General features: G+C 48.9%; 9 protein-coding genes across 9 annotated transcripts; 5 read left to right on the top strand and 4 right to left on the bottom strand.

Moving 5' to 3' along the window:
- Positions 1-123: 123 nt before the first annotated feature.
- Positions 124-1296, bottom strand: PENARI_c004G00146 (glycerate kinase family protein; the record flags this gene model as incomplete). Its single annotated transcript, XM_022628870.1, has 1 exon — positions 124-1296. The coding sequence occupies one exon, from the start codon at positions 1294-1296 to the stop codon at positions 124-126; it is 1173 nt and encodes a 390-aa protein (XP_022491108.1).
- Positions 1297-2880: 1584 nt separating this feature from the next.
- Positions 2881-3704, top strand: PENARI_c004G05436 (uncharacterized protein; the record flags this gene model as incomplete). The annotated part of the gene is made up of 3 exons (XM_022629139.1): positions 2881-3153; positions 3211-3316; positions 3382-3704. 3 exons carry the CDS (start codon positions 2881-2883, stop codon positions 3702-3704), a joined length of 702 nt encoding a protein of 233 aa, XP_022490735.1.
- A 1644-nt stretch (positions 3705-5348) lies between these two features.
- PENARI_c004G02645 (uncharacterized protein) lies at positions 5349-5942 on the top strand (the record flags this gene model as incomplete). The annotated part of the gene is made up of 2 exons (XM_022628993.1): positions 5349-5607; positions 5656-5942. 2 exons carry the CDS (start codon positions 5349-5351, stop codon positions 5940-5942), a joined length of 546 nt encoding a protein of 181 aa, XP_022490829.1.
- A 1993-nt stretch (positions 5943-7935) lies between these two features.
- Positions 7936-9332, top strand: PENARI_c004G08085 (uncharacterized protein; the record flags this gene model as incomplete). The annotated part of the gene is made up of 4 exons (XM_022629273.1): positions 7936-7943; positions 8000-8759; positions 8821-9061; positions 9130-9332. The coding sequence occupies 4 exons, from the start codon at positions 7936-7938 to the stop codon at positions 9330-9332; spliced, it is 1212 nt and encodes a 403-aa protein (XP_022491115.1).
- A 3384-nt stretch (positions 9333-12716) lies between these two features.
- Positions 12717-14323, top strand: PENARI_c004G10368 (class I SAM-dependent methyltransferase; the record flags this gene model as incomplete). Its single annotated transcript, XM_022629392.1, has 8 exons — positions 12717-12740; positions 12789-12835; positions 13087-13128; positions 13175-13291; positions 13357-13382; positions 13449-13635; positions 13700-14128; positions 14203-14323. 8 exons carry the CDS (start codon positions 12717-12719, stop codon positions 14321-14323), a joined length of 993 nt encoding a protein of 330 aa, XP_022491174.1.
- A 365-nt stretch (positions 14324-14688) lies between these two features.
- On the bottom strand, positions 14689-15351 carry PENARI_c004G08814 (uncharacterized protein; the record flags this gene model as incomplete). The annotated part of the gene is made up of 1 exon (XM_022629306.1): positions 14689-15351. The coding sequence occupies one exon, from the start codon at positions 15349-15351 to the stop codon at positions 14689-14691; it is 663 nt and encodes a 220-aa protein (XP_022490878.1).
- Positions 15352-16443: 1092 nt separating this feature from the next.
- On the bottom strand, positions 16444-19660 carry canA (putative cullin binding protein CanA; the record flags this gene model as incomplete). Its single annotated transcript, XM_022629271.1, has 3 exons — positions 16444-16860; positions 16913-17251; positions 17306-19660. 3 exons carry the CDS (start codon positions 19658-19660, stop codon positions 16444-16446), a joined length of 3111 nt encoding a protein of 1036 aa, XP_022490742.1.
- Positions 19661-19829: 169 nt separating this feature from the next.
- PENARI_c004G04192 (ribonuclease P Rpr2/Rpp21/SNM1 subunit) lies at positions 19830-20369 on the bottom strand (the record flags this gene model as incomplete). Its single annotated transcript, XM_022629073.1, has 1 exon — positions 19830-20369. The coding sequence occupies one exon, from the start codon at positions 20367-20369 to the stop codon at positions 19830-19832; it is 540 nt and encodes a 179-aa protein (XP_022490814.1).
- A 325-nt stretch (positions 20370-20694) lies between these two features.
- PENARI_c004G04630 (RNA lariat debranching enzyme) lies at positions 20695-22949 on the top strand (the record flags this gene model as incomplete). Its single annotated transcript, XM_022629095.1, has 3 exons — positions 20695-20727; positions 20818-20919; positions 20970-22949. 3 exons carry the CDS (start codon positions 20695-20697, stop codon positions 22947-22949), a joined length of 2115 nt encoding a protein of 704 aa, XP_022490632.1.
- Positions 22950-23312: the final 363 nt, after the last annotated feature.

The raw sequence follows: 23312 nt of genomic DNA, 5'->3' as shown, positions 1-23312 counted from the left end.
CTTTATCTGTTTTCTTCTGGTCCTGAAAGCTGCCTAACCTAAGTATGAAACTCTAGTCTTCCGATCTATGAAAGAGCAGTGGCTGACTCGTCATGTCTATTGTCATCGTTATGGTGGTCAATATTACTTGGTCTTATTCACAAAGCTGCCATTCAGCGTTCTTCCCACCATCACCATTCGCATTGCTCCCTCTGCACTCTCCATCAATAGTCGTTCTGCTCCCTCGATAGCCTCGTGCAAGGTTGATGGTCGCTGCAAGATAGATACATATGCATTGATGCCAACATCATAGTTTGCATCTGCATTGTCTCCTATAGACCCAGCCAACACAATCACTGGCTTCCCGTATTTCCTGGCCCTCATTGCGACCTCGGCTGGGATCTTTCCTCTCGGAGTCTGGTAATCGATTGCCCCTTCTGCGGTGATAATCAAATCACAGTCATCGAATAAGCTGTCGATGTTGAAATACTGCATGATGGCTTCATATCGTGGGCGTAGCTCTGCTCCAATGAGAAGGAGCCCTGTCCCTAGGCCTCCCGATGCACCGCTACCAGGGGCATTAGAAACGCTTTGTCCAATCATTCGCTCAGCAACAGAGGCATACACATCCAAAGCTGTTGCCAAAATCTCTGTTTCCTGAGGATTTGCACCTTTCTGGGGTCCATAGACGTGGGCCACACCGTATAACCCGCAGAGGATATTTTGCCAGTTGCAAACGACCTCAATGCGGACCTTCTTCAGGCGTGAGTCGATGCCCGAGAGATCGATATCCGCAAGTGAGACTAAGGGCTCACCTCCACCTGCCTGCGGGAGCTCATTTCCATTGATATCAATCAGTCGTGCTCCGAGGGCTTGAAGCATACCTGCGCCGCCATCGCTCGTCCCAGAATCACCACATCCAACAATAATGCGTCGCACATCTTCCTCCAATGCAGCAGCAATGAGTTGACCGACGCCAAAACTAGTTGTGATGCAAGGGTTTCGACAGCTCGGGGGTACCAGACTGAGTCCAGCGGCTGCGGCAATCTCAACAACTGCTGTTTTCGGCTCGTCTCCAAGGATTCCGTAGTACGAGGAAATGAGATATCCAGTGGGACCCGTGACATGGACTCTGCGAATTTGGCCTCCGGTAGCATCCACTAACGCGCGGGCAAAGCCTTCGCCACCATCAGCCAGTGGAACCTTTCGGACAGCTGCGGTTGGTATAGCACGCAGGATGCCTTCCTCGATACAGTCTGCTGCAGTATGTGAATTGATGCTGCCCTTGAAGCCAGAAGGACAGACGAGGACTCTCATGTTGATTGATATGGAAGGAGGTACGATAAAAGATGAAAAGCAAGAGAAGAGATCTGGAGTAAAAGAAGTTGAATGTCTGTCGATGATGCCTGCCACAGGAAAAATACCTATGTATCGGCGATGCTGCATCCTTCTTATATGGCACTCCAGTCTGAGATCCACTCGGTCCTTGCTGCTTCGTCTGTCTTTACACCCCTTCTCCCATTATCCCATTGTTCTTTCTGTTACTAATTTTACTTAACCTTCATCTCTACTACTGCTGGTCGTCAACTGGGGTGTCTGGGGCCATATCTCGATAGTTCCGGCCACAGCCTCCACCGAACGTACGAAGAAAATGGAAGGCTATAACAAGAGCCGTGGGTTTCTAAAATTGAATATGGGGTTGCCTGGAACAAGCTAAGCTACATCGAAACGCTTAACTTTTCTTCTTTTATGGACCCGGCACGTCTAGTTAGTACAGAGTCGTTATCGTAGGGATCGACACTATGCTGGCTTCTAGACGACCCACCGCAAGTCAATCAAGAAGCATGAATCGATGGCGGGGCTTGCAATGTACCTGAGCCGGAATCATTCCGCGATCTGGAATTCTGCCTCGAATATGAAACATAATGGATTGCTGCGCAGAGTCCTCTCCAACGAGGAGCACAAAGGACCACAGAAGGTCACGGTGCGGATTCGGACTAATATGATTCTGGCCAATTTTGGCATCAATTGGCTATCTTATCACCAATCGCCAGGGACACGTGCACAATTTCCCATTGAGGTTTAGCTATCGAGACGGAGCGCGCGTGTCAAAAGGCCCCACATGAGCAAAAGGCTAAGCATCATTCAGAGAAATTGATATCCTAATCATCAGCGTGTACAAAGATCGTTCGGCTTCAGTCCGAGCACTGCCTCCTTGATCCGAGTAACATTGAGCTCCCCGAACTAAGTATTAAAATGTTGCCTAAACTTTATGCGTTGATCCAGTAATGATATGCATTCCATTTACGTAACCCTCCAGTAACCCTCCTTCTGCGCTTTAAGTGAATGAGATCCATCGCTACTGATGAATCCCAGGCTAGACTGGCCTCGTCCCGAAATTCTTGGCAAAAGAATCTTTTTTTGGCATCTCATAAAAAGACGACTATCAATGGAGTATCCTGACGATCTCCATTTTCAGGAGTTGTGATGGATAGACAGCACAAGATAAGAAAGGCTGGCAGCCATTTATTGTGAGCATCGATATTGCATTAACTCCAGCGCACTCTATTTTGCCGTTCGGAATTTTCCTCGACCTAACAGTAGCAGTCGACATGGCGCATTCCGCCAGCGAACATGACGATAAAGACAATAAAATCTTATTATCGTCACAGAAGCTTTCCTCATCAGACAGAGACCCCGAGCCGGGCCTACTGACCCCTGACAATGTTTGTCTAGTAAGGCTATTAGGGATGATGTCCTTGACCAAATCGCTGATGGAAGCAGGTCACCTGGTCAGGCCCCAACGATCTATCCAACCCTCTCAACTGGAGTCGTGCAAAAAAATGGACGGCAACTTTTCTTGTGTCATGCTTTACATTCATATCCCCAGTGTCCTCTACGATGGTCGCGCCTGCGCTAGATTCCATGGCCTCCGATCTCAAGGTGAAGTCGGAAACGGAGCAGTACCTGATGATGTCGATATTCCTTCTCGCCTACGCCCTTGGCCCTTTTATCATTGCTCCTCTCTCTGAAATGTATGGGCGCGTGGTGATATTGCAGTCCGCGAACATGTTCTATCTTATCTTCAATATTGTTTGTGGATTTGCCACGTCCCCGGGACAGATGTTTGCTTTTCGATTCCTCAGTGGCTTCGGAGGCAGTGCGCCACAGGCGGTCAGTTGATATCTCGGTTTCCATTAATGTCCTCAATAGGCTGATGACCGCAAATAGATTGGAGGTGGCGTTTTAAGTGACTGCTGGCGAAAGGAAGAACGAGGAGCAGCAACCGCACTCTATAGTTTGATGCCGTTTTTAGGGCCGGCAGTAGGTCCAATAGGTGAGAGGAATATGTAATATATTGTCAAGAAAGGCAATCATGCTAACTGGAGCCTTACTTGTTAGCTGGCGGGTATCTGACCCAGTATATGTCGTGGCGATGGATCTTTTGGATTGTCTCTATTGCAGATGCCGTGGTCCAGGTTCTGGCTTTTTGCTTTTTGAGTGAGACCTACGCACCGACGATCTTGGCGACGAAGAGAAGAAAGTTACAGAAAGAAACCGGAAATGATAAGCTTCACACCGAATACGACAGCCCCGATCGCACATTTGGCCAGGAGCTGCGGAAGAATCTGGTTCGGCCACTCAGGATGCTTTTCACACAGCCGGCAATCCAGGCCCTTGCATTATATCGAGGCTACCAGTATGGACTCATGTATCTTGTGTAAGTGCAAGTGTCAAATATGGACGTTACAAATGGCTCAATAAATCCAGGTTGGCATCTTTTCCCATGGTGTGGGAGGTGGTTTACCGAGAAGACACCGGCACCGCCAGTTTAAACTACCTCTCTCTTGGGATTGGGTTTGTGCTAGGGTTACAATTCTGCGGTCGTGTCCTTGACATGGTGCGTTCCTCAACTATACACCTGAATCAAGTACTGACTCCCCTTCAAGATATATATGCGTCTAAAAAGGCACTATAAACACGATGGTCGACCCGAATTTCGCGTTCCCCTGATGGTGCCAGGTGGTTTCTTGGTCCCATTAGGCCTCTTCATCTACGGTTGGACGGCGCAGAATAAGACCCATTGGATTGTGCCCAATGTTGGTGCCGCAATATTTGCTTTTGGGTTAATCATATCTTTCCAGTGTGCGCAGACATATGTCGTAGATGCCTACTCACGATACGCAGCTAGCGCGACGGGTGCAGCGGCATTTGTGCGGACAATAGCTGGGTTTGCTTTCCCCCTCTTTGCAGACAGTCTATATAAGAGTTTGGGGCTGGGATGGGGTAATAGCTTGTTAGGATTTGTGAGCCTAGGCCTAGGAACCATGGCTCCGGTGCTCTTGTGGTTTTATGGCGAGTGGCTAAGAGCCAAGAGCACATATTGTGCGGGCTAGAAGCGGATGAGATAGATGATAATAGATAGATTTACGAGGCATACAGCAGGTATAGCATGGATGCATGGATAGATGGATGAATTCATCTACTCTGGCCCATCGCTGAGTGATATAGCACATATAGCAATATTCGAAAACAGATTCCCCAAGGCCCCTCACTAGTTGGTAAACAAAGAAATGAATCCGGGCACAGTATTTAAGATTCATAAAATCCGACGGTTTCACGTTCTCTCAATTTACAAATGGTCTTCTTATTATCTATTCCTATCATGGATTTGACTATACTTCCTGTTTACAAAAGATGCTAGGAGACGTGTCCCTTCGCCCTCTACTTCCAGCTCGTGCTCGACTAAACGAAGCTTCCTCCTCTTGACACCGAACAAAAGTCTAACTTGCCTGTACAGACTGTCGGAAGGAAGCGAGTCAAGGTCAGTTATCAGCTTAAATTTGCGTTTGACCTAGGACTAAGTGCTCTGGTGTGACACCATGCGCATGTTGTACTGGCCAGAGCATTTTCGTACTGAGATCACAGCGCATACTTGGCATAATCTTCTGGTTGGTCGAGTCGACCTGCCCACTAGAACACATTTATATTACGTCATGCGACAATGTCGATCATTTTCTATAGATAGTATTGCTAGGCGACTTGAAATCTATTACGTTAGCGTTATGTGGCAATGACGATCATTTTTATAGAGAAAGTATTGCTAGGCAACTGAAAACTCGTAATTTGCATAGACACCTATAGGCACGCGGCACATTTCCTCTATGATCGAACGGGACAGCTGCTTAAAGTTTGAAGTTATTTTTAACAACTTTAATGTCTAAAAAGCCGGTGCCTTGGATGATCAACAGCGATGGTCCAGAAATGAGGGAGCTCTAACGGCAGTTACTTATAAATACTTTTCTTCGCCGAAAAAAATTCACTGTCCGAACAAACCACACTTAAACGTGCTTAGTTGATTGATCACAATGCGTTCGTTCTTTATCTTCTCCGTGCTAGCCCTTGCTGCGTCTGTCGTGGCTCAAGATGTGGATTCAAGTGATATCCCGTCCCAGTGCAAGGACGTCTGCGCCCCTGTTGTCAGCCTAACTTCCACTTGCGACAAGAAGGCCAGTAACGACGATGCGGCTGAGATGAAATGTGTCTGTAACGATCCCCGCGCATCGAAGAGTGTTCCAGACTGCGCTGCTTGCCTTGATACGTATAGCAAAGACGGCAAGAACAACGGTATGTTGTCCTAGTGAGAAGGAATTACAGATGTGCTAAATCATGTAGATGCCAATGATCTTGTCCGCCAGTGCTCTTTTACCTCGACCACGTATGATGCTATTGCCTCCTCTCCCTCCGCAACATCCAACTCTACCAGCTCGACTTCTCCTAGTACTGCTTCAGGCAGCGGAAATATGTCATTCACCTCTATGAGTGGAACTGCGTCTGCCACAGGCAGTTCTACTAGCTCGAATGCTGCGTCGTCGACTCCGAACTCAGCCGGCAAGTCAACTGAGCTAACAACTGGACTTTTTGGAACAGCTCTTAGCCTCATGGCTTTTGTTGGACTCTGAGGTCTCCCATCAAGCTAAGGTTAAGATGTTGCATCTTCAACCTCGAAAAGAAAAATGGTGACTTTAATGATTGCTTCGTCTGAGAACACATGTACCTCGATTTACGAACAGACTCGCGTTTCAATTATGAGAAGTAGGTACCATTAGGGATACTGGTATCTGCTGGATGCAGAGTTTCCTTATATCAAATCCTTCGATGGAAAGCATGCCGAGGCATCACGCGAATCTAGAAAACAATGTCGTTCAAAGTGGAGAAGGGGTAGATTAATACATCAATTCTGGGTAACTTATTGATCTATTTTGCTTGATACGTACTCACTCCTATGGGACCTCCGAGGGCCATGCATGTATGGCATGATATAATATGAGAACCCCACTATAATGTCTTGAATGGAGAGCTGTACTGAACTTGGACAAATACAACTTCGGGGCGATCCGCTTTCTGGCCCCCATGTAAAACAATGTGTCTAAGCCATACTGCACTGAGCTATGAGACGCTAGTTCTGCACCCTTCACATAGGCCGCGAAGTAGTCCTTGTCATGCCAATCTTTTCTAGTAATATACTAGTAAGAAAGTTGTAAGGTATACATGTATACGCTTAAATTTTGTCATTAGCTGTCCATAAACGGAGATTTTCCAGGAATTTAACTAAGATATCAAATGCATATTTTCAACATGACCAAAGATCCTCTCTAGGCCGTGCAGTGGGACGCTTTGGCCCCAGTGGCCCTGTCGTGGGGCGGAGAAGTCATGCAGCATATGGAAAGGTACACAACAGGTAGTAAATATGTAAACTATATACATTTACGGAGTAGGTTGCTGTTGTGGCTAGAATCCGAAATTGGGCTCACGCAGCGTATTTACACAAACAATTGGAACAGAGATGTTTAGGAACATATCGTCAGACTGCTTTACTCCTGTCATGTATATGGTAATAAATCTCATACACACCATTGGCAGTCAATTTTGAAATACGGCATATAACAGCGTCGGAAATAGCTTTGAGATGGCCAGTAGGGAGGCATCCCATTTTCAAGCATTCCACAAAAGCCAAGAAAGGCGCGCTCATTCCCGTTCAACAGGATACATGAGGTCTTTTTTTCAGAGGATGGTAAGGTGGTAAGCAGCTTCACATGATCGAATGTCTCCGGGTGACTTCTGGAACGAACTCCGCCATATTGACTTCCCTTCTTCTTCGGGGAGTCCTCATCACGACCATATAGTTGAGTGTGGAAAAAGAAAGTTCATTCTGTCTATCTCATCAGTTGGGGTGATCTGGTGTCTCTCACGAGTGATATTTTACCAAAGCCCCCACGGCAAGGGAACTATACTCAAGTCAGTCAGGTAGTCGGATTGAAGAAGAGAAGGGCCTTTAGTATTCTGTTCAAACTTGTTGGATATTAACACGTAACTTAATAAACATACGTTTTGGCGTGTTTGAAATTCCGAGAGGCTAATGTTATACAAACTGTGATGTAAGTTAGTCAGACTTATGTTTGAGAGCCTCAGAAACAAGGCTCCTGCCAGATCCGGCTCTCACAACAACAAAGCTTAGTAAGGGTCTCCTTTTCCACTGGGCAATTTGAAGCCCGACCTGGACTGCGAGCCTAGATTATCTGTACTGATTCCCAGTGTACACATTTCACCGCATCTACCATAATAATCTTTCACTCTGTACTTTGTTTAAGCCTCAAGTGGGGCCGCAGTTCCACCCGAACCGTCCATCCCAAGATGATCGGACTACGGTCATCGACGCGTGTCACGAAGCGCGCTTTTGCTTCAATTGCTGCGCATCCAATTCAGCTTCCGCAAGCTGGTCCCTTGTTTTCCCTACCCCAACATCAAATCGTCGACGAAGAGAAGTGGCCCGGGTACAAAGAAAACGCTCAACACTTCTACCCTGCGCGTCCCGGGGAGATTCTCGGCAACCAATTCCAGCTGTTGACAAAGTTGGGTTGGGGAGTAGGATCAACAGTATGGCTGGCACGGAATATGAGAGCGTATGTGCGGACTCTCCTGAAAATCCGACCAAAGGCTAATATCCAATCCCACCTAGAGAGGGAGATCAAGAGGAAACTGTGACATTGAAGATTCTGAACAACGGCAGTCGGAGCAGGAATGAAAGTCAGCGGGCTCTCGAGGAGCAAATTACGCAGCAAAATTTGTCGCATCGAGGCTGGTACTTCATACGACCTTGCCATGGGCACTTTGAAATTCCAAGCTCGGAACAGAATCCGCATTTATGTCTGATCTATGAGCCTCAACGAGAAACCATGCTTCGCTTCCAGGAGCACTTTACAGGCAGGAAGATTCCTCTTCCCATTGCGAAGGCATATATCACTTGCCTTCTTTTAGGTCTGGAGTATTTGCATGCCGAATGCAGGGTTATTCATACCGGTATGGAATCTCTGGCGTTTCCAAGTGTGCTTGCACAGCTAAAAGGATTGACAATTTCAGATTTGAAGCTCGAAAATATCATGATGACTTTCGAGAATGAGAAAGTTCTTCCTAGATTCATCAAGAGAGCCGTCATCGATACGCCTATGTCATACAAGAATGATCCAACAACTGGCCGCATCCTTTACCGCTGTCACAACAATTTTGGAAGCTTATACCCTGAAGATGCCCAGAATATCATGCCCAAGATCACTGATTTTGGAGCTGCCAAAACGCTCCCCGAATGTCACCCAGACGACAAATCAAAGATCGGAGAGGTATTGCTCGATCCTATCCAGCCAAACTACTACCGCTCGCCCGAAGTCATCTTAGGGTACGGCTGGAATTACAGTACGGATATTTGGAACTTTGGTGTTCTGGTGAGTGGTGCACACTCCTATGGCTGCTTTTTACCTACCTCCTCATCTGTCGTACACTCAGCTGTGGAATATCATTGAAGGCGCAGAGCTATTCACCCAAGTTGAACATCCCAACAGCGACTACAATTCCGCGTCACATCTAGCTGAGATGATAGCCTTATTCGGTCCACCGCCGAAGGAAGTAATCGAAAGGTCGAACTATTTCTCGCAGCATGAATTTGACTATCCCATTACCCTCGAGCCAGGAAGACCTTGTAAAAATATCCGAGAGATTTTTTGCGGCCCTCACTTTGACGAAGAAGGTTTGTTAACTCCAGTCCCCGAGACAGTAGACGCTAGATAAGTGTGTACTAATCCATTTCTTCACCAGGCGAGTTTCTCCACAAGCAACTGATACCAACTCGGAAATTGGAAGACACGGTTCCATCACTCAAAGGCGAGGAAAAGGAGCTATTCTTGTCATTTGCTAGGGATATGCTCACTTGGGTTCCGGCAGAGAGGAAAAGCGCCCGTGAGCTCATAGAACACCCATTCCTCAGTTTTGGAGGACATGATCACCGAGACTATATTTGAGTAGGTGGCTGTCAAGGAATATGGTAGACCCACCTGCTGAATCAGGAAACAGGTCACCGACATGACCAGGTCTAATAGTATGTCTAGCAATCACCCCCTGGTTGGCTCAGTGGATAGAACATTAAAAGCATTGTATGAAGGATCCCGCAGTGTGACGGTCCTTCCATGTATGCAAGCTCTAGGGTGGGTCCGGCCATCATCCTTGACAAGTGCTGTAAAGGATATTACATATCTGAGGTGCCCCAGATATGTTGATTACCCCTTGTACTTCCCCGGGCCGGGTTACTTTTAGTTTGCTCTCATTTCTTTGTTTTATTTCCTCCACCCCTCCCCCTTTTCCCTGCTTCTTGTCTTCTGCTCGGCTTGACCTTTCACAATCTCCTCTCCTTGTATGATATTCCCCGTGTTGAAGTTACACCTCTAATCGTCAATCAACAAAGTCGCTCCTCTTCGACTAACACCATACGCGCTCTGTATCTGTAACCACAGAGCCAAGGACACTACCTGTTACATGATGCCAGTATGCAGAAGGCCGGAATAGATTTTGATAGTCCAGAACATCGGCCAAAGTTCGGACTTCACTCGTTGATCCAAAGAGTTCGATTCAAAGAGAGATCGTGCTTAGGCTAAAGAGAAAGCTAGACATTATGAGGCATATGAAACTTGATATTGTTTGAAGAAGCTAATGTACAACCGCAACTTCTGTTGGCAATGCAAGTGGCCGTCATGTTGGACGTATCGAGCAAGTTTGCCCTCCCAATGTTGATACGTCTCAAAAAGGCCAAGAAAAGAGGGATGTCCTGGAATGAGGTTCAATCTGTTGAGTACTGTCAAAAACGAGGAACGTGGAGACGTGGAAAGGGACACTCGGCTGATTTTGTTTCAAAGCCTCCTCATTCGTCCTTTGGATGGGGGAGGGGATCCCGCCTGTCATGACGCTTTAAATCAGGGTAGATCACCGAGTATTCAAAGCCCCAAAACAGTCAGGAGCCTCCATTTCCAGGAGACGGTAGGTGAATGCGAAAGTTCCCCATGCTCATTGGCAGTCATAAGCCTCGGTAGATCACCGAGTGCTCAAGGCCTCAAGATGAGCTGCTCCCTCTTCTTTCGAAGAACGGAATGGGAACCTACTTCTCTTGGGACTTTAAATCTGAGTAGATCACCGAGTATTCAAATTCTGAAGAGACGTAGGTCATTCTCAGAAGGCATTTGTGGGTCCCGAAAGCAACCGCTTGCTTGCGGCCTTAAGTCGCGGTTAGTCACCGAATAATCAAAATCTCAAGCAATTGAGGTTGTCTCTTTTCCAGGAACGATCGTTTACATCAGTGTGTGGGTGTGGGCAAGTGGGATGACTTCTCGGGGCCCGGGGGCGGTCGTGGATTTAGTATTCAGCGCACAGTGACGAAGCGGCAGGGAAAGTGGACAAGTCCAACATGTTGGTCATCGTAGGGCGATTGACCTGTCTCTCTAGCAAGATAGAGATGGGAGCCGCTGATGAGGTGTTAGTGAGAATCATGTGAATGGGTGGTGATGAAGGGTGGATGAAACAGTACTTGCTGGCATGTAGCTATGATGATGAAGGCCATGATGATAGAGCCAGTCTGGGCGGGGAGCGTGTTCAAAAGTTGGGACAGGCACAGATGCGAGGCATGGCAAAGATGAAGTTGAATCGATGGGCCGCGTGGCAACACCATCAGAACTCGCATAGGGGTTCTGGCTTATGATGACCGTGCATGGGTTTGATGTGATGGGCGCGCAAGAGTGGTGTCGATGTTATCGAATGCTGAAGGAAAGACTGTCAGTGTCTCTATAACCGACAGGAGGCGGATTAGTATCTCTTACCTAAATGGAAGTCCATTTGCTCTGGATGGGTTATATCAAGTTGAGGTGGGAAGGCATGAGCCGACCCGAATTCTCACTCAAGGAGGAGGATATGTTGATCTCAAGTCCCATCTCGCAGGGCTTCATGGAGGGGCTTGATGATGCCAAGTGCGAAGGTGGAGGATGAAATGGATGAAGTGTGGGGTGGAAGCTGATGTTAGGTGGGGGCAAAGGGGATGAGACAGTGGAGAGGTGAAGGAGGAAAGAGAAAGAGAAAGATGAAAGATGAAAAGAAGAAAGGTCGGTATTTAAACCCTTAGATTGAAAGCAAACATCGAAAGCAAACATCGAAAGCCTGATGTCACAGGGTCCTCTCCAATAACAATCCACATGCTTAATTTGATACTGACCGATATGATCTCTACCCAGTTCAGCTAATTTGAGGATGGTAGCCAGTCAAGGTGGCTCAGTGCAGCCAGAACCACATGACTCCTCAGTTAACGTTAGCTGTATGCCTCGCAAATCAGGTGGTAAGTCGAGCGTAGGGCCCCGATTCGCGCTTTTCAGACGGCGTGGCACTCGTGGTCCGTCAGTAAAATTGGAACCCAGAACCCAGGTACGGCAAGTGAAGGTACCACCGCATATCTACGAGGCCGAAAACACTTGAGCTGCATGATTCGAAAATATTGAGGCTCCTGCCCTACATTATCTAGGACCTGTAGCCCCGAGGCTGACTCGAAGATATAACGCTGGAGTTGAATGTGAGCTCTTGGTCATATTTCTTGGGTTCAGCTCGCCAGGCCAGGAAGTTCTACCACGTGTGTTTAGGAAAGAAGAGAAAGGAGTGACACCCTATGAAGCGAGCAATTGTTGCAGTTCACTTTCTGTTGCTTCAGTCAGCATCAACAAGCTGTCCGTGGTCAACGTCAAAAGAAGTAACCTGCAGTTAGTACATATGGGTCCGAGTCTGAGGCTGAATATTCTTGTGCAGATTATCCCGCTCTAGGATCCCTGTTGACGATCCACGGTGCCACATCCCCACCGCGGCTTGGGCCTTTTATGTCGAGGAAATTGCAATTGAATATGTCGCCGAATGAGGGCTCAGTGCAGGTGACAAGCAAGGAACATTGTAGGACCGAGATCAACCACGTGTTCCCAAGGCACTAAGTCCTGCCTGAGGCCAAATAGGGTGTATAACCCACCGACGTGCATTTCTTCACACTTTAATCCCCACCACAAGTTCGCCAATTATACATATTCATAATTCAATGTACGTCCAAGATTACAATGAACAATCCTATTCGCGGATGTCTCCGGGTACTTATGCAGAGAAAGAAACAATACCCTAGACCCAATAGGTACGGCTTCCGACCAACGTAGTTAGGGCGAGGTCGGGCGCACTGACTCGGGGCGGAAGTACTGGCTTTGTTCCTGTCCAATCCCGTTCGACCAGGCGCGCAAGGATTGGGGGGAGGGGGATTAAGGGCTGTCTTGCTTGTCAAACTGACACCCTCCTTCAGCTCTCCTTTTTCCCCCGGTCACCCTCGGGAACTAATACCAGGCATGGCAGAAGATATGCTGGCCGTGGTAAGTGTTTTTCGCATAATGAATTGTGTTATGCTCATATAACCCTAGGATCCTGACGTTTATGTCACCACCACTTATGGCGATGATTGGCAGTCGTAAGGTTTACCCATTTACCCAGCCCCATCTTGTTATGGGAATCATTTTTGACAGAACTCCAGAGAAACCACCTCCATCGGCTCTGCTATCTATCGGGGTTTGATGGACAATGGCCGGAGGTAAATTCCCCAGCAAAACGTCTGGTTTAGCTTATAGTAATTTTCGACAGATATCAAACGCTGAGCAACAAGGGATATCCGTGCGCAAGTCTAAATTCTCCAAAGTGACAGCCAAGCTTACCGCTTACTAGAATCCCCTCGGACGAGCAATCTTTTGAGTCTTATGAAGCTGGGTGCGAATCATCTCCTACATAATTGACCCCTTATTGACCCCCGTAGGCACTTGGTCGACCTGATATTGGAGTCAGACGAGGAGAACCCACTCTTCAAGGCACCCATTCGTTACAAGGAGGCGCAGATCCTCGATATCGGAACTGGTCAGGGTAATTGGGCAATGTAGGTGGGATATACTGTCACCAACCTCCATATCACCGGAGACCATATCAGCTCACATATCTCAGCGATGTGGCCGACTTCTTACCCCAATGTTAGTCCTTTAACCCCCGCGCAAGTCCCACGCAAGTAACTGTCAAGACATACTCACCATGCCCAGCAACCGTCCGCGGTGTCGACCTCTTCCCACCCCCAGTGACCTGGGTCCCCCCAAACTGCATCCTAGAGGTCGATAATATCCTCGAGCAATGGACCTGGAATGTACCCCTCGACCTAATTCACATGCGGGGTATGACCGGGTCCTTTGAACCACACGAGTGGGATCGTGTCTACAAACAATGTTACGAGTAAGCTTACTGCGTCTATTCCAATCTCAAACCCGAGAATTCAAGCAGCCTAACAAGAAAACAGCAACCTAAAACCAGGCGGCTGGATTGAACAACTAGAGGCAAGCCCATACGTATTATGCGACGACGACAGCCTCCCAGCAGACAGTATCCTACACACCTGGGGACCAAACTTTACCCACTGCTGTATACGCGCCGGTCGCCCCATTGACACAATTGATGTAATGGCCGGTACCATGCGCAAGGCCGGCTTCGTGGACTTCCACGAGAAAGAGTATAAGTGGCCGATTGGCCCCTGGCCGCGTGATCAGAAGTATAAGGAGGCTGGGACGGCCCACTACCAGCATTGGCTTTCTGGTATGGAGGGCTGGTGTATGTGGCTGCTCACCAAGTATGGTGCGCCGAATCCTTGGTCTAAGGATGAGGTTACTGTTTACGTCGCCAAGTTGAGGGCTGAGATTAAGAATCCGCGTTACCATATTTATCAGCGGGCGTGAGTATTTCTCTATATGATTTTCGCTGGGTGATTGTCAATCTTGGATGTGGTTTGCTGACATATTTTCTTAGACGTCGCGTTTGGGCCCGTAAGCCTTTCCCAGAAGAACTTGCGAGGGAAGCTAGTGTTAAGGAAGAGGAAGAGACTCTTGATATCGATCCTCTTTATATCAAGCAAGAGCCCCAAGAATAAGAATGAAAATTGATTCATGAGGGAAGCACTTGTTTTGGGAGGCTGATTGTGTCCTTTTGGCGGACTGTACCCTACTGCACATCAATATCTTGTATTTTGCGTGTACACGTTCTTTGTGGTCGCCTGCGCGTACGGTATACCTATTCTTCCTGTGTTTGCTACTCATGTATTTGTTTCAAGCATACAAGCATGACACGTCTGTTATTTTTAGCGTGAATTTAATCCCGAGAGGCTCCTATTACTTGTCTACTTGATAGCCAGAAACACAATAGAATTGATTCAAATTACCAAAGTACTACACATCAAGTAACCACATTGTTCCAAGCTTCACTGCCTCACGGATGTCACAGCCGTGGAGTAGACAGTCACACCTTGTCATCACCCTTCTTCCCTTTCCTATTCTTGCCACGGAGAAGCTGCCCTTGGCGAGAGAGCCTCTTTCGTTCAAACTCGACAAAATCACAGAGGAAACTATCCGTTACTTCCAAGATACAAGAAGGACCATCACGCAAGTAGCTAAGCCAATGGGCCGAAGAAGGATGAGCCGAGACAGCTACAATGAACTGCTCAAATTGCGCCTGACCGCCGATCGCGAGCTTCCCTTCCACCTCCTTTGAAAGGAGATTCCACGCGTACACGAAGTCCTGCGGTGGCTGCCCAATGCAGTATTCAAGTTTGACCCAAGCCTGGTAAAAGACCGAGGAGATGTGGCTATCCATGTCTTCAGTATGTGGTGTGGAATCGACGCAGAGTATCCGCAAATGTGCGAAGGCGTCAGCGGCATTGTTGGTTTGCTTGAGGTGGTACAGAAGGTCCCGATCTATCCTGGAACCCATTGTTTCCATCAAGTAGGTGTTCTTTCTTTTCCATTCTTTGTATGGCTCAGACTTTTTGTCGCTTGGTTTCTTGAGCTTGCTGCTGAGGATTTGCCAGTATTCTGGGCCTTTGACGCTAAGGTCTAACTTGAGTTCTGCAACCCACAGGGCCCAGTTCGTTGGGTTCTGTAATTGAAGGCGGAAGACGGGCATTGCGTTGTGGGATTCTGGTGTTGAATGATCAACTGGCTAGGGATACTCGTGGACTCTGCCCTGAACTCCATTAACATATGAGTTGTTGGGGGCTGATCAAGCGCTTACTGGCACTTCTGGTCTGGTTGAAGTGGATTTGATATCAGATAGGTGTTGATGAAGGCAGGCACTGGTTAAGTAGTCCGTGAGTAAAAGTTGGAGATTTTAGACAAAGGGATAACGTTACAGGTACAATCACAAACCAGAGTTCTTGAAAGTAGCCACTAAAGGTCAATCTTTTTCTTCGATTTCATTGTGGAAGAAAGTCGAAGGAGATCCTTTACTCAGGAATCCGTTATTCTTTGTGCATGTACGCACGCCGTGAAAATTGCGTCCTGCAGCTTGCCTTTTTGCAGGTTGTAGCCCTACTTACAAACCTCTACATCTTTGATTGTGAAATCTAATATCCCTAATTTACCAATACCCCTATCCTGCGTGAAGAGTCTATTTCGTGCAAGTAATGTATACGATATACTGCCCCTTCCGGCTGGAAGAGAAACGCAAACCCTATGAGAAAGGTGAGGATATGTCGGTTACAAACCGGGCTGGCATGTGAGAATGATCATTTTACATCAGGGCCATCTCTATTATCATTGCATTGGTTGCATAATGCACAAACAGGTGTGAAACAACTAGGGCCATCACGATTTGATATAGTTCCGTTTAAAAAGTGTGCAAACAAAAGTGCCCTCTGCCCGAAAACATTATTAACAATCGACGCTCGATGAAAACTATCATTGCAGGACGGGCCTCAGTATGAAGTGCAAAAGTACCCTGTAGGATACCCTCGACGCATAAAGCAGCGTCTCAATGGATACCAGACTGGGCTGTATGACAAGGGCATTTTGCTTTTAAATGTCTACCATCATAAAATTTATATATATAACGTCATGTATCTACAGGGCTGGGATGCGGTATTGACAATGTCAGGATCATATATTTCATTCAATGAAATCGTAAGCTACACGTAGGTTGGGGTGAGAAAGCCCGCCAATGTACTTTTTTTGTTGTTCAGTAGTGTTAAGTTTCAACTGGCAAGCAGCAAACTGGAACCTAGAAGTCCACTTCCAAGGATTGAAGCTGGAGAGCAAATGTCCGCCGAACCCACTCCATATATCCCTTCCACTTGTGGAGATCACTCGAGGACTCCGCACCAGGGAAAGCCTTGCTCAGCTCTTTGGTGATCTTGAGAATGCCCAAAGATGCCTCCTGTGCCTTTTCGATTTCCTGCTTGACGGCATTTTCCTTCGGCTTGAACGAGAGAACGGAGGTGTAGCGCTCTGACAAAGCATCAAGCAACCGCTCAGTCGCCTCGGGCACGATCTTAATCAGCTTGGATGTCATGAGGTTGCTGATTGCACGGATGTCTTGCTCATCGTCAATACCGGCAAGGACGCGATCGAATAGTTCGTTCGTGTGGGTGTGGAAGAATGATGTGTCAAGCGATGCGTAGAGGGTTTCGTAGGCACTCTGGAGACGACGTGTTAGTTCATGTCTTCTGATAAGGGCAACGGATACTGACCTTTCGCAAATCAAGACCATCATCAACCTTGTGTTTGAATGGCCCCATTTGAACCTCGCGAATAAGCTCTGGCTTGACCTTGGTGTCTCCCAAAACAGCAGGCAGCAGTTCGTCAAGGTGAGGAAGAAGAAGATCCATCTTGTTGTGGATTGCGGAGTTAAGGGTAGTTAGCGCGAGTCGGTGGTTGCCCAAGTCGCCGTCAGCAAGCATATTTGTCAAGAGTGGCACCATCAACGGTCGGAGGACATCGTTGTAAGCATCGCTCGGATCAGCAAGCGTGTAGCGGAAGGCTGAGATCACCACGCCGCGGACAGCAGGAACTGGACTGGCGAGATACTCCTGTGGATAATATATAAGCATTGAAACCCCGAGAACAGTACGGACACAACTTACTTGGAAGTGGGGAATATAAGCAACAGGATCGAGGAGTGCCAGACGGCCCACGCATTCGGCACCCACTGCCCGGTTGTCCTCTTCTTCGGAAACGACGAGGAGTGACTGCCATAGCTTGTGAGCAGATGGTGCAAGGTCAGGCCGCACGACCTCGGGGTGCTGAAGCAACTCCCGCACAGAGTGAAGAAGCAGGTAGCTCTGCGAGTTGGACTTCTCAAGGCCATTTAAGATGATGGGAAGATAGGCCTTGACACTACCTGCAGCGGCATTACCAAGAGCCGTGGCAGCGGACAAGCGAACATGATCCGACTGAGACCCAAAGTGAGCAATGAAGTGGTCGGGAGTCAACGAGCACTCGGGGCCCATTCGCAAGCCGATCTCTCCCAAAATCGCGAGTGCGAGGCATTTGCGGCTATCGTCCCGCGCAGTCTTCAGTTCTGTAGAGAAATCCTCCATTGTGACCCCTAGGTTCGGTCCACCATGGACTAAGAGAGTTCCCACGGCTCTACCAACCACGGAAGAGTCTCCGGTAATGCCCACATCTTGTAGAAGGGTTTTCATCAACTCGGCTCCAGCGCCTTCGTCGCCAATGACCTTAACAATGAGTAAGAGGGCTTTGAGAACAGTACCAACTAGCGGCTGCTTGACGATCGAGCACATGGAAGAGATCAATGCGCTGTTTACGAGCAGCTTTGCATTGCCAGGAATAAGTTTGGCAATGATGATCAGAGCAGGAGTAAGGGTGTGGAAGTCGGGAGCCGCAAGGAGAGGCAGAAGGGCGGTCTCCAGTGCTGCCATAGTGTTAGGAGATAGATGAGACCTGACGTTGGAGTTCATGGATAGACTGCGGAGCGCTTCCAAGCATGACCCTCGCAAAGCGCGGTCTGACTTGCGCAAGTTGGATGCAAGCTCAAGGGCCACTTCGTTCACCCATTCACTGGCCACATCTTCCTTCCGGGATGACAGGACGACGACATCATCAACAGCACGAACAGCGGATAGACGGGTTGTCTCGTTCTTCACGCGGTCCAGTAGAACCGAAAGACCGGTCGATCGCTTATCAGCAGAAAGGAACTCTGATCCACGCTGTCCGGAGGTACGTGCCAGAATAACGCCAAACACATGAATGGCGCGCTGACGGACTTCGAGATCGGCACTTGTGTCGGTTATTCGTGAGTGGACAACATCATAGAGCTTCTGCAACTGCAGAGTAACGTCGGAAGCATTGGCAGATACACGGGGAGGGGTAAGTGCCTTCACCACCTGCTCAACAGCACCTAACGCTTCACTGCTGACCTTGTAATTGCGATCGTTGACAGCCGCAACCACTCCGGGCACCAGGGCGATAAGGAATGGGAGAAGCGCATCGGACAAATGTGTCTCGGCAATTGCTGCAATAAGGCCAAGGGTCTCAATTTGAAGAGTTCCCGCACTGACGGCGGCGCCAGTGTGAGCTGGGGCGCTTCCTGACAGAGGTGAAGTCTTGAGGGCATCTGCAATGAGATCTTCGATCTGTTGGAGATGGTCTGCGAGGCCGCCGTAACGAACAAGAGATAGGCTCTTGAGGAGGATGATAGCAGCTTGTTTGAGGGGGATTGATGCCTGCTTCCATACCTTGACGAGGTTCTGTACAATCAGAGGGACGGAGCGGGCCAGGTCAGCCTGCGAACCAGACTTCGGAGAAGAAGGAACAGCGGGGGAGTCGATTGCTGAAGAGGTCCCGATGCTCGGCTCAAAGTCAATCATGCTTGCATCACTGTCCTGACGTCTGCGCTTGCGCGAGTTCTTTGATCCACCGACGGCCTCAAGGAAGTCGTTGGATGTGACGATCATCGAGCCCTCTCCTGTCTTCCGAACGAGAGCGGTTAAAGTTGATACCACCTCGAGCTTTACGCTTTCCTCTCTTTCCTTGCTAATTCGGGATACCAGAGCAGGGGCAATCTGCTGGAACAAAGCGGAGTTGTCCCAAGCGCGACCACGGCCGTACGTGGAGATGACAGTGTAGAGAAGCTTGGCCGCACATCGGCGTACCTTCCAGCTCACGTCATCAATATCACTGTAGCCTCCATCTTCTTCAAAATCCTCGAAATCGTCGTCCTCGTCCATGTCGGGTTCTTCTGTGGCATCATCCTCACTCCCATCATCTTGTGTTCCACCCATCTCTTCGTCGTCCTCCATTTCGGCAACGTTAGGGTCATATTTGAGGAACCGTAGAGCTGATCGAGTGGTATTGGAAAGGTATGGCTGCATTTGTTGGTTGCACGAGCTGATCAATGCCTCTAGCGTCACGAGGGCCGTCTCGCGGAGCTCATCCACCTGAGGATCATGCTCGTCATCGTTGGAGTAGACCGACATTGCGGCGATTATGGGCCCACAACGAAAGGATAAATATTGAACTGCTGGACAGCAAACGACTGAAACGCATTCAACTGGGGTGCGCGCGCTCGAGTTAAGGTGAACGAGGTTCGGAGACAGCAAGCTGGACCCCGCGCTAATCCCAATCGGAATATTGGATCACGTGACCTCACTGCAGGAAGTCGAACAGATCAAGAGAAGGCTGCGCGCTTTTCTTCGAGGCCAAAAGTGCTTGAAGGCCACCTTGTTTGCGTGTCTTGGCTCTCTTCTTGCTGTTTTGGTTGTCGACTGACTTGGTGGGATCGGTTGCTGAGTGTGTCTCGCCCTTGGTATCAAGAGTTGGACCTCTAGTAGATGCCTTAGCAGCAGCGTGTCGTAGAGATTTGGGAGCAGTCTTCTTCTTGGACTCCAGCACGGTACGTTCGCGACAGCGTAAACACTTGTAGATGGTGGCCACAGACGCGGAAGGCGCAGACGCGCTTGACGCTTTGATTCTTTTGGGTTTGATATCAGTGACTCTAGTCCATTGAGGTTTTCTAAGGCTTCCACAGGCGCCACAGTATTCTTTCTTCTGTGTAGTATTCAATGCCTTGGAATTCTCGTGAAGAAGCTGGGTGTGCAGTGCCAGGAGATGAGACGACGTGGAGGGACTGGCGGCGAGCGCCTCAGCCGCCCGATTGAGGAACTCCTGCCTTGCATCAATAGCCATTGTCGATTGATAGCGAATAATCTTATTGAGTACCAACGGGTTCTACTGTCCCGAAGTGAGGCTATTGTTGTGGTCAATTGACAATGAAATACGTTGGTTTGAACATCAGAGATTTGCTCCCGAGCTTAAATAGTCCAAGCTCCACCTCTTCTCATCTACTTCCTTTCGACGCTCTCGCCTTTCAACCCTTTCCTCCTAAATCTCCCTCGTCTGTTCCGTTCTTTCTTGCTTTGTCGCGTTTCTTGTATCTTGGGCCTTTCTAAGACCCGAGCAGAAGACGACCTGTCGCTCTTACGAAGTTTTAACACCTTTGATATCATTCACAATGGCGACTCCGCGCATCGCATTTGAGGGTTGCGTAAGTTATCAGACAGGAACGAAAATCCCATATTTTGTTCCCATGATGCCACCCCGCTTCACAGCTTCCGTTGCTAATCTTCTGACATAGGGCCATGGTAGCCTTCATGAGATCTATGAACGGGTTCAGCAGAAGGCCCAGGACAAGAAATGGGAAACTGTTGACCTGGTCATTATCGGGGGAGACTTTCAGGTGAGTACCTGTGTATTGTGTTCAAATGACTTCATTTTTAACAATATCAGGCCCTGCGCAACTCGAACGATGCGACTTGCCTCTCTGTGCCAGCCAAGTACAAGCAGATTGGCGATTTCCACGAGTACTACAGTGGCCAGCGCATTGCTCCCTTCCTTACCATCTTCATCGGTGGCAATCATGAGGCAGGCAACTACCTGCTAGAGCTGTATTACGGTGGTTGGGTCGCTCCTAACATTTACTTTCTCGGCGCGGCCAACACCATCCGTTTTGGCCCCCTGCGCATCTCTGGGATGTCCGGTATCTGGAAGGGGTACGACTATCGCAAGCCTCACTTCGAACGCCTGCCCATGAACAGCTCGGATGTCCAGTCTATCTATCATGTACGCGAACTCGACGTCCGCAAGCTCCTCCAGATCCGCAGTCAAGTTGATATTGGCTTATCCCACGATTGGCCCCGTGCCATTGAAAAGCACGGTGACTTCCGTCGTCTTTTCCACCAAAAGCGTGGGTTTGAGGAAGATTCGGCAAAGGGAACACTTGGCAACCAAGCTGCACGTGAGGTCTTTGATTACCTCCGTCCGTCGTTTTGGTTCTCGGCGCACCTTCATGTGCGTTTCACCGCCGAGGTCCAGCACTCACAAACTGCTTTCGGCCCTGCTAAAACCGATTCCCACAACACCGTTGTTCCCGCTGATGGTGCTCAAGATGACCAGAAGAACACAAAGCATGAAGTTGACCCATCAAGGAGTCCCCGGGGTTTGTTTGACAATGGGGAGATTCGAATGGCTACCGGAACCGAGGCCGAGCGTCTTGCCGCCTGGAACAACTTTTACAATGTGGCTCAGAGGGACGAAGCACGCGATGCCAAGGAGTCCATGCGTCGATTCAAGGAACAACAGGACTCGGGCTATGTGCCTCCGAGGGTAATCACTGAGACTTCCGTCGTCAAGGGAGTAAAGCGAACCATTGTGCGCGGCCCCGACGGACAGGATACTACCCTCCCCAATGATGACCACAGCAAAGTCGAGAACACCGACAAGGTCAGTTTGGACAGCAGCCCTGAAAGTACCTCCGGTACGCAATCCCGCCCCGAGCCGGTGACCCCGTCCAAGGCAAAGACTGTTGTCACTGAGGAACGCGCAAACGTCGACAATGACGACAAGATCAGCTTGGGCAGCAGCCCAGTGAGCACGAGCAGCACCCGTCCTGTCTCGCACAACACCCAGCCCTCGAACGGGGTGGTACCCGCCCGATATGGTTTTGATGGTGCAGTGGATAACAACGGATCTGGCTCCGATGATGACCTCCTCGGGACTCTGGCTACAAAGCTCCCAGGTAGCCTGGATGCTCCACCCCCAAAGCCGCAGAAGGAACTTCCAGCTGAAATCAAAAACACTACAACCAAGTTCCTTGCTTTGGATAAGCCCCTGCCTCGAGATGAATTCATTGAACTCCTTGAAATAGAACCGATCTCCGAGGAACCTAGTCACCAGATCGAGCGCCCTTTCCGTCTGCAATACGACCCCGAATGGCTCGCCATCACTCGTGTATTCGCAAACGAACTTGAACTCGGCAACCCATCTGCCCACGTTCCCGCGCACAAAGGAGATGACCACTACAAGCACCGCATCGAGGAGGAGCGTGCTTGGATCGATGAGCATGTCGTCAAGGCTGACCGTCTCGATGTCCCTAACAACTTTGTTCAGACTGCTCCCCCTTATGACCCATTGGTACCTATCACCACCGACGAGCAGCCTCCTGAGTACACCAACCCCCAGACTACTTACTTCTGCGACTTGATCGGCATCGAGAACAGGTTCGATGTCTCGGATGAAGAACGTCAGGAACGTGCTCTTGCTGGTCCCCGTCCTGATACTTTCCGTGGCCGTGGAAACTCCCGTGGTGGTCGACGCGCTACTCACCGTGGTGGTCGTGGCCGCGGCTGGGGCCATCAGTATAGCGGAAACCGAGGACGTGGTGGCCGTGGTGGACATGCTGGCGACGGCGGTCGTGGATCCGGATGGTAGTACCCGAAGCTTTTCCTTCTTTTCTTTGCTCTTTTCGATTCCCTTTCGAATTTCATTCCCATTTCTTTCCTTGTGTCTTTATTGTCTCGGTGGATTTGAAACACAGTCCTGGCGATGGGTCCGTTTCTTGGGTTATCTGGGAATATCTGAACTACAAGTCGTGTGGCAGCAGATAGACATATGAATGACCAAATTTACCGTAAAGTCTCCAATAAGCCAACTTCAAGATATAGATATTCGTGCTTGATGCCCTATCCACCAATAACGACACCAGTCCTACTTATGTTGTAACGGACAGACTAGGTTCAGGAATTTATTGAAAAATCTGTTCTAAACCGACTAGTGTTGTCTAAAAACCCACCT

This window comes from Penicillium arizonense (assembly GCF_001773325.1).
Source record: "Penicillium arizonense strain CBS 141311 chromosome Unknown PENARI_contig004, whole genome shotgun sequence".
NCBI lineage: Eukaryota > Fungi > Ascomycota > Eurotiomycetes > Eurotiales > Aspergillaceae > Penicillium > Penicillium arizonense.
The sequence above is the reverse complement of the archived record's forward strand: the minus strand, read 5'-3'. Positions and strand labels throughout refer to the sequence as shown.